Source organism: Patagioenas fasciata, chromosome 24, assembly GCF_037038585.1.
Source record: "Patagioenas fasciata isolate bPatFas1 chromosome 24, bPatFas1.hap1, whole genome shotgun sequence".
In the NCBI taxonomy this organism is placed as follows: Eukaryota; Metazoa; Chordata; class Aves; order Columbiformes; family Columbidae; genus Patagioenas; species Patagioenas fasciata.
The window spans coordinates 1,595,511-1,614,648 of NC_092543.1; the positions used below are offsets into that span (position 1 = coordinate 1,595,511).

A 19,138-nucleotide genomic window follows, 5' to 3' on the forward strand; every position below is an offset into this window, starting at 1 on the left:
GAACCTCGTCTAAATGTCTTTTAAACCCCTCCAGGGATGGTGACTCCAGCACTGCCCTGGGCAGCCTGTTCCCATGCCCCACAGCCCTTTCTGGGAAGAATTTTTTTACAATATCCAATCTGAACCTCCCCTGGCACAACTTGAGGCCATTAAGCGTATCTTGAGGCCATAAGCTTATCTCTTTTCAAACCGTAAGTAAACCGTAGAAACTTTTTCTTACATGTAGAAGCTTCTGGTCACAAATCCCCAGCTGCCCCTTCCCAGACCCTGTCCAGTCTGGAGGGTTCGGACACAACCCCAGCACTTGCTGCGATCCTGCTGCCAGAGCCCGAACGCACCTGAATCTGCACAAGTTCAGCACCCAGTTCACGAGGATAATGTCATTGTGTATTTAATCCTCCTTTAGGAATCATCAGACTTTGAAACTACATTGGGAAGGCTGAGAGTGTATCTATGTATGATACTGCTTGACATTTACTTTGATTTTACTGCAAATACTTTTGAATAACAGAAAACACCAGGAATTTCTTCTTACTCAATAGAGCATTTCAACACAGTATCTTTGCTTCCTGTGTTTTTTTTTTTCCTCTTCATTTTAAATATCAATCAACTATGTATTTATGATACTCTGTGGGCTGAAATCACCCAGCAGCAGACACAGATAGAAGCAGCGTTAAAGGTTAGAGGTAAACAACAGCATTTCCAAATACACATGCAAACCTGCTCCATTCCTGTGCTCACATCAATACTGAAAATGGTGGAAAGCCTGAAGAAAGTGAAAATACTCGCTACCAAAAGACAGAATTAGGACTTTGTTCATCATCCAACACTCGCCTTTTGCTGTGAACGTTTTGACTGGTTTTATGCACCAACCTCTGAATAAAAGATGCGTCCCAAACAAGGCCAAGCAGAGCTGTGCAGGGGTGGGTGGCAACCCAAGGAAGTCCTGCCTTGGCCACAGCCACTGTCTGACCACCAGCTGTCTTACCTCTTCCAGGCTGTGTTCTGCTCTTCCCCTGTGAACAGGCCATCCCAAAGACCTTTGCATGGGGGAAGGAAGAAGTGGCTGACTAGCAGATGTCTCCTCTGCCTAAAAACAGAGACGTCTCCAAGCCCTCGGTTGTCAACACTGTCACATTTGAATGACCGGTCTGTGGCTCTTTCAACAACAGATGCTGTTTGCTGGCATCCCAGCTTGGGGAACCAAGCTCAGCAACAAGTTTTGGCTGAGATCCTCAAGAAATGGTTTCCCCCAACCTCACTGTATCCCAGCAGAAACAAACCCACTGTTTTTATGGTATCAAGAACATAGCTCTGCTCTGTGCAGTGCTTTCAGAACCATCTGCAAGCATCACCAGGGACAGATGGGACAACATACAGTGTGCGCATTGCCTTTCAGAGACGACAGATGAAGGCCAGCAGTGAAAGAGTTATTGTTAATCCAAGTGAGGGTGGGAGAAAAGGCACTCAAGAAAGGATAAGCTACAGCTGAGTCCCTAGACAGCATCTTCCACCCTGACATTACTGACAGCTGGAAAATGTGAAGGTGACATAGTGCAAGGCTTACCAGCTGTGGGTTGGTGCCATTGGAAAGAATATCCAATAAATCTGCTGAAGAAACAAAGTAAAATCTGGGAAAGGCCAATCTTTTCATGTCCAAATATTCAGCCAAAGCCTTCTCACACAGGGACAACCTGGGGAGAAGAGCAGAAAAATAGAGCCCAGGACAGGCGGGTGAATATCCTTTAATGTGTCGTGCTACAGTTTGGGTTATCGAGCAGATTCTCCCCTCCCATGGGGAAATGCCAGACATGAGCTGAGCCTGCAGGCTGCTCCTTTACAGCATTTTCCAAATAGATAACAAAGCACATAGTAACTCATAGATCTCTCTCCACTCCCAAGGGTCAAACAGACAAAGAGTCAGAGAATCCTCACCAAAAAGCAGAAACACAGGTGGAAGAAGAGGCTAGAAAGGCTTTGCAGTCTGACTTACTGTTTTAGACAAGCTCTCAACTGCCACAGGTGATTTCACACTAGGATGAAAGTTTCCAAAACTGCTTTTATTCTAATGAGCACATTTTAAAGTCTGATTCAAACCTACTCAGCTTTTTGTGCTTGTGAAGCCTGAAAAGAAACTTGTTTGCTCCGTTCTAAAATGAATCTCTCAGTGTTTACATGTTAAACTGCTGCTGAGCTTTCAAAGTTCATAAATAACATGCAGTTAGTCCTCTGTGGGGAACACGGGCCTTATCTGTTTAGGAAGTAAAATTAGATCTCTATTTTAAATGGATAGTTATTACTGACACAACAGCTATCACGTTAACTTGTTAGGTGTGTTCCAGGTAGAGTAGCTCATATGTTAGGTGAGAACTGTATCCATCTCTGGACATTAAGGTCTTTCTCAGGGAGTTTAGTTATACCATCTGTGAAGGGTACACACACAAAGATAATTTTGTTAATTAAAGCACATGGGATCAGCTCTGCTGCAGATATCCCTGCTTGGACTGCTAAATAGATATTTAAGACACCAAATTTGGGGTGGCAGTGAGGCCACATGTTATTAAAACCAACTGAGTGCCTAGCTTTGTATGTGTGCAAATCAATATTCAAGATAAGAGTTTGCACATACGCAAAGCCAGAATCCACCTTGGGGGCTTCAGGGTGATGGATCATGAATAAAAAGACTCAATGTGTGAATGCAAAGAACGCACAGTCCAGAAGGAAAGCCTTGGAGCACAGGTTAAACCAACTTATTAGAGCTGATCCCAGTCTCTGACAAAATCCTGGGACTGAAGTTGTACCTACCTACTCTGAATGTCCTCCAGTTGTTGGGACAGACCTGGTTTATTGGTGGCCTCAACCACATTTGGGGTTTTCTGAGTTTCATAGGCCAGTTCTTTAAAGTCCGCATCAATCCCTTCAAAGCGTTTGGAGTCCTAAAAAGCAACACAAACATGTTCATGGTAAAACATGGATTTTGTGCTAAAGGTCTCCATCCTCTGGGTGCTGTCTTTGGGTTGAGGGGAAAACCTTCTGTCCAGTGCAGACAGGGACCCCTCCACCATTCCAGAATGGCTCTTCCACTGACTTGCCTGAAACTAGTCTGCAAACAGGCACTTGCCTTCTTGTCACTGTATCCCAAAGGGGTTGTGGATAAAGTGCTCCATGCAGGAGGCAATGTCTAGGACCAACCATTTTCATGGGATTTAATTCCCCTTGGAAAACCTCATAAATCTCTCTCTCCCATGTCCAGGTGAAGTACCAAGTTTCCCTGGCTGCAGCAGCAGGAGATGCTCCCACACCGTGGAAAGGCTACCAGCCTCATGTGAGTGCACTCCTCCCCTCCTGCTACAGCACAGGAATCCCAACACCCATCCACAAAACGGGTATGATGACTCTTGTAGAGGAGAGCCCTTCCTTGCCTTCAATGAGGGTATGGAAACCCCATGTCAGCACCGGAGGCCCACATCAACAATTATGCTCCATATCTAACAGGGACTCTGAATTTCTGGAGCTAAACACTGAAGAATAAAGCAAGCTATGTTCAAAACATCTCTGCTCCTCCCTTCTTCCCAGGTCAGGCCTCCTAAGTGAGGCGGGACACTGAACAAGTGTTCCAAGCAGTCCAGGTAACACTTCCACGCTACCCTGTGTTCAGCCCCAGGAGCAAGGCTCCATCTGGAAGGTTGAGCCCTCCCTACACTCACGCCACAGATCCAGCTCCAGGTGAGCATCCCACAGCCTGTCAGCACATCCCCCCAGCCCTGGATGCATCCTGAGGGTGCTCAGCTACAGAGACTTTGAGCTTCAGTCTTTCTTTTACGGAAGAGAAGCTGCTGACTGAGCCACCTGTGTCCCTGGAGCCAAGAGGGCCCCGTGTCCTGGTGCATCCAGCACAGCACGGCCAGCCGGGCAGGGAGGGGATTGTCCCGCTCTGCTCTGTGCTGGGGCGGCCTCACCTGGAGCATTCACTGTGTGCAGGGCTGGGGACACAGGAGAAAAGGAGATAAAGCTACTGGAGAGTGTCCAGAGGAGGGACATGAACTTGGTGAAGGGTTCGGAGGGGAAACCGTATGAGGAGCGGCTGAAGTCCCTGGGTTTGCTCAGCTGGAGCAGAGCAGACTGAGGGCAGAGCTCATGGGGCTGCAGGTTCCTCAGCAGGAGCAGGAGGGGCAGGGCTGAGCTCTTCTCTGTGACAGTGACAGAACCCAGGGAATGGCAGAAGATGTGCCAGGGAGGGCAGTGGGACATGAGGAAAAGGTTCTGCACCCAGAGGTGCTGCACACTGAACAGGCTCCCAGGGAGGGGTCACAGCCCCAACCTGACAGTGTTCAAGGAGAGACTGGACACCGTCCTCAGACACATGGGGTGAATTGTGGGGTGTCCTGTGCAGGGACAGGAGTTGGACTTGACAATCCTGATGGGTCCTTCCAAGTCAGGACATCCTATGGTTCTATGGTTCATACCACTGCCAGACAGCTACTGAGATGCAGACAGCTGCCCAGCAGGATGCAAATGTAAATCATGATGCAATTTCATACATGACATTAGATAGCTCCTGGATATTAAGAGCTTGCTGGCACATGGTACAGCCTCAGGGCACTGGTTATCAGCACCTGTATATATTGCCCAGTGAGCGAGGTGTGCCCAGAATCATAGAATCATTTAGCTGGAGGAGACCATTGAGATCACTGAGTCCAACCATAACCTAAATCTAGTACTAAACCATGTTCCTCATCTATACATCTTCCAAGGATGGTGACTCCAGCACTGCCCTGGGCAGCCTGTTCCAATGCCCCACAGCCCTTTGGGGAAGAAATTGTTCCCCAGATCCAACCTCAGCCTCCCCTGGCGCAACTTGAGGCCGTTTCCTCTGCTCCTGGCGCTTGTTCCTGGGGAGCAGAGCCCGACCCCCCTGGCTCCAAGCTCCTTTCAGGCAGTTCAGAGATCAGAAGGTCTCCCCTCACCTCCTGTTCTCCAGCTGAATCCCCCAGGTCCCTCAGCCGCTCCCATCACACTTGTGCTCCAGCCCCTCACCAGCTCCATTCCCTTCTCTCAACTTGCTCCAGCACCACAAGGGCTTTCTTGGTGTGAGGGGCCAAAAACTGCCCCCAGGACACTCAGCACAGCGTGCTCTCTGAAGCAGATGGAGGAACAGTCCAAGCAGAGCAGAGTGCAGGGTTGGAGACAGAACAGTGTGTTGTCCAGGGGTCAATGGGCTGCGCACATCCCCTCGTGGGTGTTCGTCCCACAGTGGTGCTGTCAGCGATGCTGCTCGTGAACAGGGACGGGGGTCACACAGCCAACTGTGGGTCACTCGTGAGTGAAAGGCAGGTTCCTCCACAGGGCTGCGAGTGGTCCAGCGGGGCCAGGAACAAGCTTGGAAGATTTTCTAAATAATCAAGAGAATAGGGAATAAGACTGGAAGCTGGACTCAAAGACAGCCCTGAGGAGGTCACAACCCTGAGGAGGGCATCAGTGACAACTCTGCTCAATTTTCTGAAGCTGAAGTGGGAGAAGAGCTGCTCTCCTGCTGCACCAGCACTGGAGGCAGGGAAGCGGATACTGCAAAGCTGCCTGGTCCAGCTCTGATTTGACAATTTGCACCATCTGAGTAATTATCTCCGTCTTCTCCCCTCCAAGGAAAGAGGGAACATGCCTGTATCACTGAAGGAAGCCAGCAGCCTCCTGCTCAGCCTCCAGGAACTCTGCATCTGCTGTGCAATGGTGGAGGGGAGGAAAAACAGTTTCTCAGCAGGGTTCAGGCACAACCAACAGTACAAAAACAGCCTGGGGCAACACTGGGGAAACTGCTGTAGCATTAAGGGAGCCTCCAAGAAAGCAATGCAGCAAGAGAACAGTCCTGCTTGGGGGAACACGGCAATATAGACAACCTTCTTCTGTGTAATGGAGGCTCTTCTTCAACGCTTTCCACACAGGAAAAATAGGATTTGGGATTTCATACCTTAGGAAGCTGTGCCCGTATATCTTCTGAGCCTATGAATATGCTCTCCAAGTGAGACCACGTACGCTGCACTTCGAACCAGAGAGAAATGACGGAATCTGTTGTGGACAGCTTCCTCTGCCATATGGACACTTCCTCCAAGAAGAAAGCAATACATTTGGATGTCATTAAATTCTGCAGCTGCACCTGGTTGTCTTCTAAAGTTTCTATGAGTTCCTCGTCTGACTTCAGCAACGGGATGTTCGTCCGGGGGTGAGGCTCATACTGAAACTCCATGGTGCTCCAAGTCATTTTTAGCTCCTTCAGGACTTTCTCCATACTCATTTCTCGTACCGCTTTGTCCACAATGCCACGAACCTCATCCTCAAAGTTATGGAGGTTGAGCTTCAGGAGGTCAGCCAGCGTGGTGTCCGAGTCCATCACAAACCTCACACCCGTCACCTGCATCAGCTGATTCCAGTGCCTTTCCCTAATGGCGGGATTTTGAAGTTCTGCCACAGCTTTCAGGGCCGTCAGCATGTTCTTCACCTTGCTGTCCAGCCCAGTGAAAGCATCCCACGCCCTCACCTCCTTATCCAAATTCCGAATCTCTCTTGCAAACTTTTTACACTCCAGATCCATGTTTTCCACGTTAATATCCGCCCATTTGGTGGTCTGCCAGTCATCAAGGCAAGTGCCCACAAGGGAGATCATATCCCAGAGCTCTTTGAGAAGACACAGCTCCTTTCGGCACTGCTTCAGTTGTTTATAGTCTGGCACTATGACTTCAAACAGACCAGCTGATTCATAAATCGAGGTCATGGCTGACTCCATTTGTTTAATCTCAATGTGCTTTGTATCCAGCAGTTGATAAGGCTTTTTGGTGTCAAACCTAGAAAGAAACGTTTATTCTTCATAAGTGATATTGTAACAACTTCTAAAGAAAACATAAAACAAATGGTGCCTCTGAGACACAAAGCAGACATGATACATCTATAGTACCCATTGATGGTGCAGCCACATGGCACTGCTGACAACCCCTTTAAGCAATATTGTGCACTCAGCATCCAGATTGAATCTCTTGCTAACACCTTACAGTGTTTGCAGGGACAAAACACCCAGGGCATAACAGATACAACACCGTGAGCAGGTAGGAAATGTATGCAAGGGTTCAAGAACACATCCTCAGGACACTCCGAGATGATCCCATGAAGCTTTTCTTCCTCAGGGCTTCTCTGATGTTATAATTTCACTGTACCTGAATGGTGCTTCTTTCCGAAATCGCTCTCTGAATCTGTGTTGCTCAACATCAAACGCCGCACAGCTCTTGCGCACAACTGTCATTTCGTTCGCCTGCAGAGGAGCCACATGCTGCTTCACAGCTATCGCCAGCTTCTTTATATTGTTCCATTTTTCTGGCAGCTCCTGCAAGCAAAATTTAAATGACGGTAGGCAGTATTTGCTATTTGATATAAGATGTGACTGATCTGTTTATGGACAATCACAGAACAGGAAAAGCAACAGATTCCATGCCTAAAACTGCAAGGAAGTTTTGTTGTGATGCAAAAGCTAAACACAATTTGGGATAAAACTTATCAGTTATCCACAATTTTGAAGACGAATGAAGACTGAGACTTTAAAACTGACTGCTCTGATTGCAAAAACATGTTAAATAACTTCAGAAGAAGGGTCCCAGACCAGATCCTGGGCTCCCAGGATGGCTCGGTGGTTGAGAGAGCACAGCTCTCCTGACACCGAGCCCAGCGGGACCCAGAGCTGGCTGGAGGCAGGAGGGTGGGCTGAGGATGCAAGTTCATCAGATCGTCCGGCTTCCCAGAGCTAATTAAGAAACAGAGCCTGGGAAATTTCCAGCCAGCTCTTAGAGCAGAAGATATTATGCCAGAAGGACTTCTACAGAGCTTTCTGGGGCAAATCCCTCCAGCCTGCCTGTATAATATTAGTACTAAATAAGACAGTTTCTTTCTCAGGACTGCATCCAAGCTGCTGGTGCACAGCACTGCTAACAATCCACCCTTTGCACCTGGGATTTTATTTAGAAAGAGATTTGATTTCTTCTCTTCTCACTAGACTTCTCGAGCCAAATCCTCACCCCAGACAGTGACACCAGCCAGGGCTCTGCTGTCCTCAAGTCCCACAGCTTTGCTCTCCCACTTCCCCAGGTACTGTGCCAGCCTACAGGAAAGACTTTGGGCTTCTTTTCATCCCAGTGCACATAGTTGAGAAGACTAATGGAGATGCACCAACACTATGCAAAGAAGCGAAATAACCTGGAGGCAGCAGAGGCGGCCAGAGCAGGGCCAGTCCCTCCTGAGGGGTCTCTTTCTGGCACTTCATGTTCCAGTCTCTGTAGAAATCACTATCCATGACCATAGCAGGGCACACATGGAGCTGCTTCCTTGTCCTTCTCATACAAACTATCAGCTCCAGCCCATCCATCTTCATGGCCATGGAGGGAGCGGTACCTGGAGGAACTTACTTTGGTTTTCCTACTGTGTACAGCAGTGAATGAATTATTCAACTATGTGTTGCTGTCACTTGCCAGAAAGAACGAAACTGTTTTGTGATCTCCTACATCTGAATGGCTGCCCTGCATACCTCATTTCTTCTGTCAGAAAAATAAATCAGTTGTTCAAATCTACACGCACAAACAGGCACCAAGCAAGCAGCTCTTGGGCAGAGGAATCAGCAGAGCTGGGTTCCCCATAGCACCATTTTTTATGCTGAACTGAAGCTGCTGTAGCAGCCAAAACATTCATTTAATGCAGCTCTTCTGTTTTTCAGGGTGTCTGTAGGAATCCAGTTATCTTTAGGACCCTTACCCGTGTCAGATTTGGTGATACAACCATCCGTGGATCACGGCTGCACCAGCAGAAAACTGGGGGATTGCTAAACCCCGCTCAGGTCCCATCCAAGCCTGCAGCAGAGGGAGGAACTTCTCCCCAAAAAGCTCTGCCTTAAACCTGGTGTCCTACACAGAGCCCTCTGCACACAACGCCCCGTGACTAAGGGGTATCCATCAGTACGTAGCCACACGCTCCTCCACCGTAACATGGTGACTGCTGCCAGTTCCCCAAGGCTGGCTGGGCATCCCACAGGCTTTTCCAACCTTCACCTCATGGTCCCCTGTCCAGAAATGAGAAGAATTCCCCAAAGAAAAATTGATTCATCAGGGCCAGATGTGGAAAGGTGCTGAAATACTTTCATAACGTGCTCCCAGTGATGTCCTTTGGGTCAAGCAGATTGGGTGTTATAGACCTAGTGGAGGACTGAAGTCCTATGAGAAGGCGACTCCTCTGCCAACATTATCCTTCCCATCTCCACAGTTGCCAAGAACTGGCTTATTTAAAAATAATTATAATTCAAACTAATTAACAGATGTATTTGAAAATGCATTAATTTTTTTCAAGAGTAATCGCTGAGAGTTGGAGCAGGCAATTCTATGTTTTTCATACATAACAAAAGGCTTAATCTCTGCTTTAAAAGAAAAACCTCAATATAACTCCAAAATTTAGAGCTATTAAGGCACATCCCACAATAGTAAAATACTATCCACTGAGGCCCTCTAATGACAGGGAGTGGGGCTTTAAATATTCCTGCAATGCTCTTAAGCTCATACTCTTTGACGCTGGCTACTTGGCAAACCGCCGTGTCCACCGCAGCTTTTCACCCACCTCCAGTTGCTTATAGACTTCCTCCGGCAGCTCTTGCTCATACGTCTTCAGCAGTTCGACGGTTTGCTTCAGGGGCTCGAACATGGCATCGGTGACACTGTGCCTTTCCTTAACGGCCAGGAGATGCCCCATGATCTCCACCAAACCATCATAATCGCCTTTTTCAACCTTTTTGCTCAAACCTTTGTCAGCAGTTTTTATGAACTCGTCCAGGTCAGACAAGCTGTAGAACACAAAACAGGAAAGCACCAAATGAGAGCAGTTCCTACCGGAACCATCCAGGCAGCTGGACTGGCACGGAGAGGGAAAGGCCTGGCTAACTCTGCCCATCACATGGCAACATGCTGAGGGCATCAGAACCACAGTTCATGCTCACAGGGATCCATAGATGTGGTACAGCTTCCTGTGAGGAACGGATAAATGGGTTGGGACTTCACAGGTTGGAGAAAAGGCATTTGAGGAGCACAAGTCTTACGAGGAGCAGCTGAGGGAGCTGGGGCTGTTCAGCCTGGAGAACAGGAGATGAGGGGAGACCTGATCTCTGCAACTGTCTGAAAGGAGGTTGGAGCATGGAGGGGGTTGGTCTCTTCTCTCAGGTAGCAAGTGATAAGATAAAATGGCCTCAAATTTCTCCAGGGGAGGTTCAGATTGGGTATTAGGAAAAAAACTATTCACAGAAATGGCTGTCGGGCCTTGGAACAGGCTGCCCTGGGCAGTGGTGGAGTCACCATCCCTGGAGGGGTTGGATAGACATATAGATGAGGTTCTCAGGGACATGGGGTAGTGCCAGAGTTAGGTTATGGTTGGACTCTGTGATCTTGATGGTCTCTTCCAACCAAACAGATTCTATGACTCTATCCTATGATTCTATAAGGGAGACCTGTGAGCTCGGGTCTGTGGTCTGAAGAGAGTGAATTTGAAAGGACAGTTTTCATGTCATCTCTTCCAATACAAGAATTCAACAAATGAACCTGGTAGGTTGTAAAGCTACAACAAACAGGGATTCTTCTTCGCACGCTGCCTTATTTCAGAGGGTAAGTCTCTGCTGCAGAAGGATGCAGATGTTAAAAATTCACAGCGGTTCAGAAAAGCAACCGAACATTTGTGGGAGAAAAAAAAATCCATCCAGGTCTTTAGATACAAAGGTACAACCCATGACTCTCAAAGTCCTCAGGTATGAATGGTTAGAGACAAGGAGACTATTTGGGGGAAGTTTCCCTACCTGCTTCTTGATCTCACCAGCTGCTGGACACTGTTAGCAGAGCTTGATGGGCTCCTGGATCTTTGGTCCTTTCCATTCTTCCCTTCTCAAAACGCTTACTTTTGAAGTGCCCGCTTAAATTCTGTGGATGCTGCTGGACCAAAACATAGCCCTAAACACTTCACCTATTAAAGACTAAACTGCTGAGTCAGGAGCTCTTAATAAGAACTCCTAAATGCCTGTTCTAACCTATGCAAAAACCTCTTTGCACAGGAATTATCGTGCTGAAAAGAACACAAGAGATCACAGCAGCCACCACACGCAGCAGCCTTCACTAGTACATATGTCTGTAAATATTTCTTCGTAAGCATCCAAGCCCTGTGGCATCCTTCAGCTGCTACTACTCAAATAAATCACCTAACACATCATCCTGCAGAGACCAGGCGGCTGAGCAGCTATTCAGAGCAGGGAACACATGTTAATTCAAAACTTACATCCAAAGCTCCTCCTTTTTGTAACCTTGAAACTGCCTCCCCATGACTGCTCATGCCAGGCAACCCAAATTACTTTTTTTACAAAGAGTGCACTCAAAAGAGCACTGCATTTAGAAACGGAGCAAGTATCTCATGGCATTAATGCAGCTTTACTGATGGCAAATTCAACAAAATAAGCATAGAGCCCTAGAAGAGATTAGATTAGTTGGACCAGGATGAACAGACAAACAGACATCCTGTCCAACACCACACAGTAGGTCGTAGGAGCATCAGCTCGCAGGATGTCGATGGTACCGAGTTCGTGGAACTGTTTGCACTTTACACACTCAGCTGGACCAGCTGCTCCCAGCAGAGACGAGGGGATGAAAGTTAGCAGAGATGCGATGGAGCTGGCAGGGGGTGTGTGCCCCCTCCTCTTGCTCCTGTATTAGCCTTTTGCTTATCAGTGTGAAATGATAAAGCCCAGCCAACACAAGAGAAACCCACTTTGGTTCTGGGAAGAAGAGGTAGAACGGTTCCTACCTGTGCATGACGTGGTCCATGAGATGCTGCTTGAACACCAAGCTCCACCGTTTAATCACATTCAGCAGAGACGCTTTGAAAGGCCGAGCATCAACTTTCATCCAACTCTGGAAAATGCTGATGGGCTCGATGCGATTCACCTCCTCATAGATCTTCTCGTAGGAGTCAATCTGCTCTCGGAACTGCTGCAGCGTGGGAGGTGACTCAGGGACCCCGTTCTCTGCATGGGCCTCGATTTCTGCCGCAGTGAGAATGTGCCCGTAGAGGAGGAACTGGCGGAAGAACTCCTTTCTGTCCTCCCCGTACAGGTAGGAGTAGTGGTCGAAGGCACTGCGGTAATCACAGCAGGCCGCCATCACGGCCTGCACACGCCCCATCAGCTCATGGCGCATGTCGGCCAGGTCAGCCGTGTCCTCCATGTCAGCCTGGAGAGAAGAGGAGAGGAGCTCGCAGTGATGCGGGGGCAGCGTGGCACCTCCTCACTGCCACACAGCGTGAGGGAGCTCCACAGCCACGGACCTGGTAGTGGAGGAAGCCGCTGTGCTCAGCCAGCCTGGGCACCAGCGATGAGATCCGGTAGATGTCGTTGAGAAGACCTTCCACCACGTCGTAGAAGCCGTCGTTTGTGCCAGGGTCCAAGGAGGGTTGAAATATCAAATCTGGGATCACCAAATCCAGCTGCACCTCAAACAGGGGAGGAAGCCCTGCCTTGGGATCTGGTAGGGAAGAACAGAGGTGCCAGGTTATTTTTGAAGGGGAGAAAAGTGATCTAGAGCCACCACTAACATCCCACCACAAGACACACACATGCCCCACAGGGACACCAGGCAGGTGGGACACCCACTCGCTGGGTCCAGTGACATTGTGTCTGCATACAACGCAGAGGGGAGGCTGCCAAACCAGCTGGTGTTCTGGTACCCACAGGAGATACTGGAGAACAGATGAGACACAAGTGATTTAAGGACCGGAAAAATGCTGTGGAGGGAAGCCTTAAAGAGACCAGGCTCTTCAGCTAATCAAAAGGGAGTCTGAGAGCTGAACAATTACAGCGCATAAGTACTTAAAGAGGAGAAAAACAACAGGAACCAAGAGGCTCTTTAATTTAGTGGAGAAAGGCATGAAAAAATAAAACACCAACTGGTTTCACAAATGTGAAATTCTGTGCTTGTTTTTAACAAGATGGTGAGGAACTGGATGCAATTCTCCAGCTCAGTGTGCCTCCACATCCAGGAGGGAAGCGTTCTGAAGATGTGCTTTAGCTGGACACAGCTGCTCTCAGCAGAGTGACCCTCCGTGGCAGCCTTAGGCAGGAGCTCTGGTTTGGTGACCCCTCTCCTCACTCCTCAGTGATGGAGGTTTTTCTTTCGTGTCTTTCATCCACAGAACCAACTCTTGAGACTCTCCACAAACGAAAGGTTGTGTCACCTTGATGCTTTGTGCATGGGAGGTCAGGAGATGGCTGATGCCCAAGAACAGACTTGGAATGATGCCTCAATTTTGTCTGTTCACAAATCCCAGCAAATGGTGCACAGTCATCTCTGTCCCTTCCCTTGAGCAAGGCTTTGCTCCAGTGACCAGGGGACAGAGTTACCCTCTGAGTCTGGAGGCTCCTCCAGCACTTGCTGTAGACAATGCAAGAGGCAGAGTAGAAAGACCACCACAAGTCAAAGCACAAAACAGAAACTTCCTTTTGGTGAGACTGAAGATGGTATCACGGCCAGAGCTGAGGAACCAGCAGTTACCTGTGTTTTCGAGGAGCTACTTGAGTGAGCACTCAATGGCAGTGAAGAATCCATCCAGAACTATCTCATCCACGTAATCCACATAGGCCTTCCAGATGTCAGATGCTGGGTCTGCAAGTAAGAGGCTCTGGTTTTCCTGGAAGAAAAAGACGACACTTTGAAATACAGCGGGGCTGAGTCTGTCCTACAAGAGCTGCCCACAGCTGAGGACTCATGGCAATGAGCACACAGGTACCAGCCCTGCGGGGGGTGAGAAACCAGACAGACGGATGTTGCTGCTGGTAGCATGGCCACAATTTTCTCCTTCTGTCAAGGGCTGCTTTGTCATCTGAAGCAACTCAAAATAATCACAAGGTAAAAATGGAGTGCGTGAGAGACTTAGCAGCCCTGCAACCTTCTCCTCCCTCTTCTCTGAGGCCAAAGGGCTCAAGGGTGCTTTGCAGACCTGGGCCAAAGGCTCATCCCAATGCATGAAGCCTCAGTCCTTGTGGCCTGTATAATGTTACCTTGGGTGGATGAGTCCTTCCAAGTGGACTGCTTACACCTCTGCCCTACAAATGGTCATCTCAAAACAAGAGAACTTTAAAATTCAGAAAAGGGTTTTTAAATAAACCAAGTGAAAATAGTTAAAGATTGGGATCAGAAGACAAAGGGTTGGCTTACAGCCTCCCTTCTCAGCTTATTGCGTTCCTTACCTCCAGGCAAGTTCACAGTCAGGAAATTCACGGTTTTCTAGGCCACAGAATGGCCCCATCCTTCTTGCGTCTCCTCTTCCACACCCACAAGACCAGCCTGGGTATCCATCCCCTGCACCTCCCAGGCTCTGCCGTGATCCTGTTCCGGCCTTGCTATGCCCTCTGAGGGCTCTTTCTCCTAAGCCTGCCAGGGGCTCTCAACACAGGCACGGGCTCAAAAAAAACGTAAGGTCCAGCTTGCAGTCTGCTGCCAGGGGTTCAAAGCTGGCTGTATTTCATCTCTGGGGACACAGGAGAGGGTGCCATTCCCAGTGGCATGGCAGCTTGGCACACATGAGATCATAGAATCATTCTGGTTGGAAGAGACCCTCAAGATCATCGAATCCAACCATAACCTAACTCCACCACTAACCCATGTCCCTAAGAACCCCATCTGTACATTTGTTAACACCTCCAGGGATGTGACTCCACCACTGCTCTGGGCAGCCTATTCCAAAGCTTCACAATCCTCTCTGTGAATTATTTTTTCCTAATATCCAATCTGAACTTTCCTTGGTGCAACTTGAGGCCACTTCCTCTCATCCTATCTCTTACTACTTGGGAGAAGAGACCAACCCCCTCCATGCTCCAACCTCCTTTCAGACAGTTGCAGAGAGCAAGAAGGTCTGGCCTCAGCCTCCTCAAGATAGAGTGGCATTGCCAACTGGGCTTGAGTCAACCCAGAGTTGCTGCTCCCCAACTTTACACATCAACGCTGAGTGATTAAACTGTTAACAGAGCAAGCCAGGGCTCTGGTGCCTTGCAGACTCACCTCCACATTTTGCTGACACAAGAGAAAGGGGAACTTCACAGGACTGAACACTATGGGAATGCCCATTTGAAAGCACCACCCCCTCTTCACCGTCCCATGCCCTTGTATTTGACAATGCCCCCTTGTCACTGGTGTTCTACTGAACCTTTACTCCAGAGGCCTCATCCTGGTGCAAAAGGGCAATGCAAGCCAGCATCTCACTGTCCTGCCTGTGCTTGTGGGTGCACGTACCCAAACTCTCTGTGCTCTTCTCTCAGCAGCCTCAAGACTCACCTGCTCAAAAGAAGACCTGAACACCCAAGGGAAACACAGCAGACCAGCTCTTGGCCCCTTTGCTGCTGTTCCTCCAGGTTTGACCAGCACAGCAGGACAGAGGCATGGGGACATCCTATTTTGGGCCACGGTGCCTTTCCCTCCCCAGGACCTTCATGCTGCTTTGCAGTTGGTCCTGCCCTGTGAGCCACCAGAGCAGCGGTGCCAGCCCTTCTGCCTTGGCCACAGCCCCATGTTCTCTCCGGTCAATTTAGGAAGTGTTCCCATCTTTTGGGTGTAGCTGGAGGTGGTTGAGCCTGTCACAGCTGTAGCAGCAGGACAACGTGGGCATAGTAAAATCCTCGCCGTGGGTTCAGAGGGTACAGAAGTGGGTCAGAAGCCCAAGGCTGAGTGCAGACAGTGAAGTAAGGTGAGCAACAAGGGCTCAGTGTCCCAGAGAGGGTCAGCCCAGTCTCTCCAGAGTCCAAGGCCAGATGGTGACCCTCAGGAGTGGGCTGGACCTAAAATCCATCTGCCTTCCAGCCAAGGTGCTGTCCCTGACACGCTAAAACCTCTGGGCAGGTGAGGCGCAGAGATTTGGGCTTTCTCCTGCTCTGCAAAGAGGACTCTCAGCTCTGGCAAAGCCACTGGAAAAAACCCAGGGTTCAGACAGCAGCTTTTTTCTTGTTACTCAGCTTCTCCCTGGACTGACAGCGTCACCTCCTGCTCCCACAGAGGAACAACAAGCCTAAAGCAGAAAGGTCAGCCACAGCCAGCTGCCTCTCCATTTTAAGGTGAATATTTCGGAGGAGTTTTTCCTCTGAGCAGGATCCCAAAGCCTGATGCACGACTCCCCTCTAGTGGCTTCACAAGAACCAGGACTGGGAGCCAGACTGGGCTGCATCGGCTCCCACTCCTGCTCCAAACTCGGTGCCTGGTCAGCAGCCCCGCACACTCAGCTGTACCAGCTCACCCATCAAAGTATTCCTTAATCAACAACAGGTAAGTTTTTCAAATGAGTTAAGGGAGTTAATTTTAAGGTGAAGCAGCTCTGGACATTTTCACCAGAGCGGAGAGACACCCAGAGCCTATGAAGAGTCAACAAACCCCTGGAGAAGGTCCCCCCTCACCTTCACCAGCAGATGAATCCTCTGCCCTGACTCTCGGACAAGGCTGTAACGCCGTTCCAGGCGGTCCTGACAGTCCTCCAGGCTCAGCAGCGATTCTCTTTTACAATCTCTTCTCACAAATATGGGCGACGCCCACGATCCCACGATGGTCTGGATCTCCTCAACATTGTTTTTGGCTTTCTGTATCCTCTGCTCGAGGTCATGGACATCATCCATCACCATGGAGATGTGATCCCAGACACCTGGTAAAAAATGAGATGATTGACTACTTTTTTTCAGAGCTGCATGGCCAAGCTCTTGTGCACTCTCCATAAGACTTTTCCCCCACGGTTTCATGTATTTCTCACCCATCATTAACACAAGAGACTTACCACCTCAACCAAAAGAGTCACTTCTAGCTCCCTCCTACCCCAACAATCCATGGTACAGCTGCAGCCTCTGTTTTCTGCCAGGAGCACCAGCACCGTGGGGACGTCTGACACTTCCCCCTTTCCCGTACCCAGATTTAATCTGCTACCAGAGAGAGAACAAGGACAACAGGCTGAGTGTTCCTGCCACTGTCACTAGAGCAGGGACCCACAGCCCCACAAACACAGGCTGTGACAGCCCAAGGTACCAGCGAGGGCTGCATTTAGATTCAGGGAACTTCATCTGCAGGAAAGTCCCTTCATCTTTGTTGTGCAATGGAGAAAGAGTTTTTCAGCATGAGGAATTCTGCTTTGCAAGTTCCCAAGGGAGGACACTTGTTCCTGTTCATACCACAAGCCTGATGACAGAAATATATATTCCAACAGCGAGCAGTTTGCTTTCACCAAGAGGAAACAAATTGTCTTCCTCCATTCTGCTTTGCAGTTAAAACTGATCAAGCAAGAACACTGGTTAAATCATCCCAAAGTCACGGTGCACAAACCTCACCACTAACCACAGTATTTCATCTGGCTGGAAAGGATAACGAGGTGGCCCTGGCCCCCACCGGGAGAAGTCTGTCCCAAGCCAGATGGCTGGGCCAAGGGGTCCCAGTCCCTGCACAACTCAGGGAGAAAGCAGTGCCTTGGGGACACAGGGACATGACCACACAGTGGGTCACTTGGGCTGGCACGGGCAGGGAGCAGACTCTTCAACCCCAGCCTTGCCAGCTCTCACAAACCCCAATCTTGCCGTTTCCTCAGCATCACTGCTTACAGGGCAGCCTCTCTTCCCCAAAAGCCCAGAGGGAAGCTGAAGGGATCAGGATCCTGTCCCCAGCCCAAGCAGATCAAGGTAAGATGGGAAGGAGCAGGCAGGCTGGGGGCTGCCCTTTGTCTCCCCAGTGCTGGCTCTGCTGGAGAGTCCCCTGCCCTGCTGTGAACTGTCACTGGGAACCAGGTGATGGAGGCTGGGGACATGGGAGGAATCTGATGAGACCCAAGTGAGCAGGTTAACCATGAGCAATGTGCCCTGTGGCCAAGAAGGTTGATGGTACCTGGGCTGTGTGAGTAGGAGTGTGGCCAGCAGGTCGAGGGAGGTGAATCCTCCCCCTCTGCTCTGCACTCGTGAGGCCCCATCTGAGTGGTGTGTCCAGTTCTGGGCACCCCAGTTTAAGAAGGACAAGGAATTACTGGGGAGAGCCCAGCGGTGGCTACCAAGATGCTGAGGGGTCTAGAGCATTTTTCTTCTGAGGAAAGGCTGAGAGAGCTGGGGCTGTTGAGCTGGAGAAGAGAAGCTGAGAGGGATCTGATCAATGGGATCAATATCTCAGGGTGGGTGTCAGAGGATGGACCAGACTCTGTTCAGTGGTGCCCAGCACCAGGGTGAGGGGCAGCGGGCACAGACTGAAACACAGGAGGCTCCATCTGAACATGAGCAGAAACTTGTTTGCTGGGAGGTGCCAGAGCCTGGCCCAGGCTGCCCAGAGCGGGTGTGGAGTCTCCTTCTCTGAGACATTGAAACCCGCCTGGACCCACCTGTGTGATCTGCTCTGTGACCCTGCGTGAGCAGGGGGGTTGGACTGGGAGATCTCCAGAGGTCTCTTCAGCCCTCACCAGTCTGGGATTCTGTGAAATCCTGTACGGCCTCTTTTGCCCTAACACAGAGCTAGCTCACCCTCCATCTTCCAGTTGAGTGTTTCTTCTGCCTTCTTCAGCTTCAAGTTAATATCCCACAGCTGCTCCTGTATGAGAGGGTATTCGACCTCCAGGACTGTCTTCAGGACCTTGTTGTATCTGTTCACCACCAGCTCCAAGTTGGCCGCCAGCTGCCGGTATGACTCCTTGGAGGAATAGATTTCTGCTGCCGTGGGTGGGATGGCTCCCAGCCGGCTGCCAGACAGGTAGCTCAGCTCCCTCAGCACCGACACCAGCTGCAGAAACAAGGCAGAGAGCTGAATGTGAGACAATCCTCCCCATTCACCTGGTAGACACCCTCCCGTCAATTCTGGGGATCTTAGGGGGTTCCTGCTGTTTTATTCACAAAGCAGTACGCTCTGAGAAGGGCCTGGACACCTCCTAGTCCAGACCATCTCCCTCCCACTGATCTTTGCCTCCGATTTGCTTCCCAATCAAAGACATATAGCTCTGTTAACTACCCAGCCAGCAAACCCTGTGCAGCCTCTAAAAGCCATGATGATCTCTGGTCTTCTCAGCTATCCTCATCAATACAGTCTTTCAGCAATACTGT

At 49.7% G+C, this 19,138-nt stretch overlaps 1 protein-coding gene across 1 annotated transcript in view; it reads right to left on the reverse strand.

The window, feature by feature from the left end:
- The window catches only part of LOC136111404 (dynein axonemal heavy chain 9-like), a 23,090-nt gene extending 4,061 nt beyond the window's left edge, over positions 1-19,029 (reverse strand). Inside the window, exons 1-8 of the mRNA XM_071798639.1 lie at positions 19,002-19,029; positions 12,373-12,569; positions 11,854-12,278; positions 9,637-9,859; positions 7,203-7,369; positions 5,966-6,836; positions 2,806-2,936; positions 1,568-1,694 (exon numbers count right to left, since the gene is read on the reverse strand). Of these exons, the coding sequence (XP_071654740.1) occupies positions 1,568-1,694; positions 2,806-2,936; positions 5,966-6,836; positions 7,203-7,369; positions 9,637-9,859; positions 11,854-12,278; positions 12,373-12,569; positions 19,002-19,029 (2,169 nt within the window). The remainder of the gene's footprint in view (positions 1-1,567; positions 1,695-2,805; positions 2,937-5,965; positions 6,837-7,202; positions 7,370-9,636; positions 9,860-11,853; positions 12,279-12,372; positions 12,570-19,001) is intronic.
- Between the last annotated feature and the right edge of the window lie 109 nt (positions 19,030-19,138).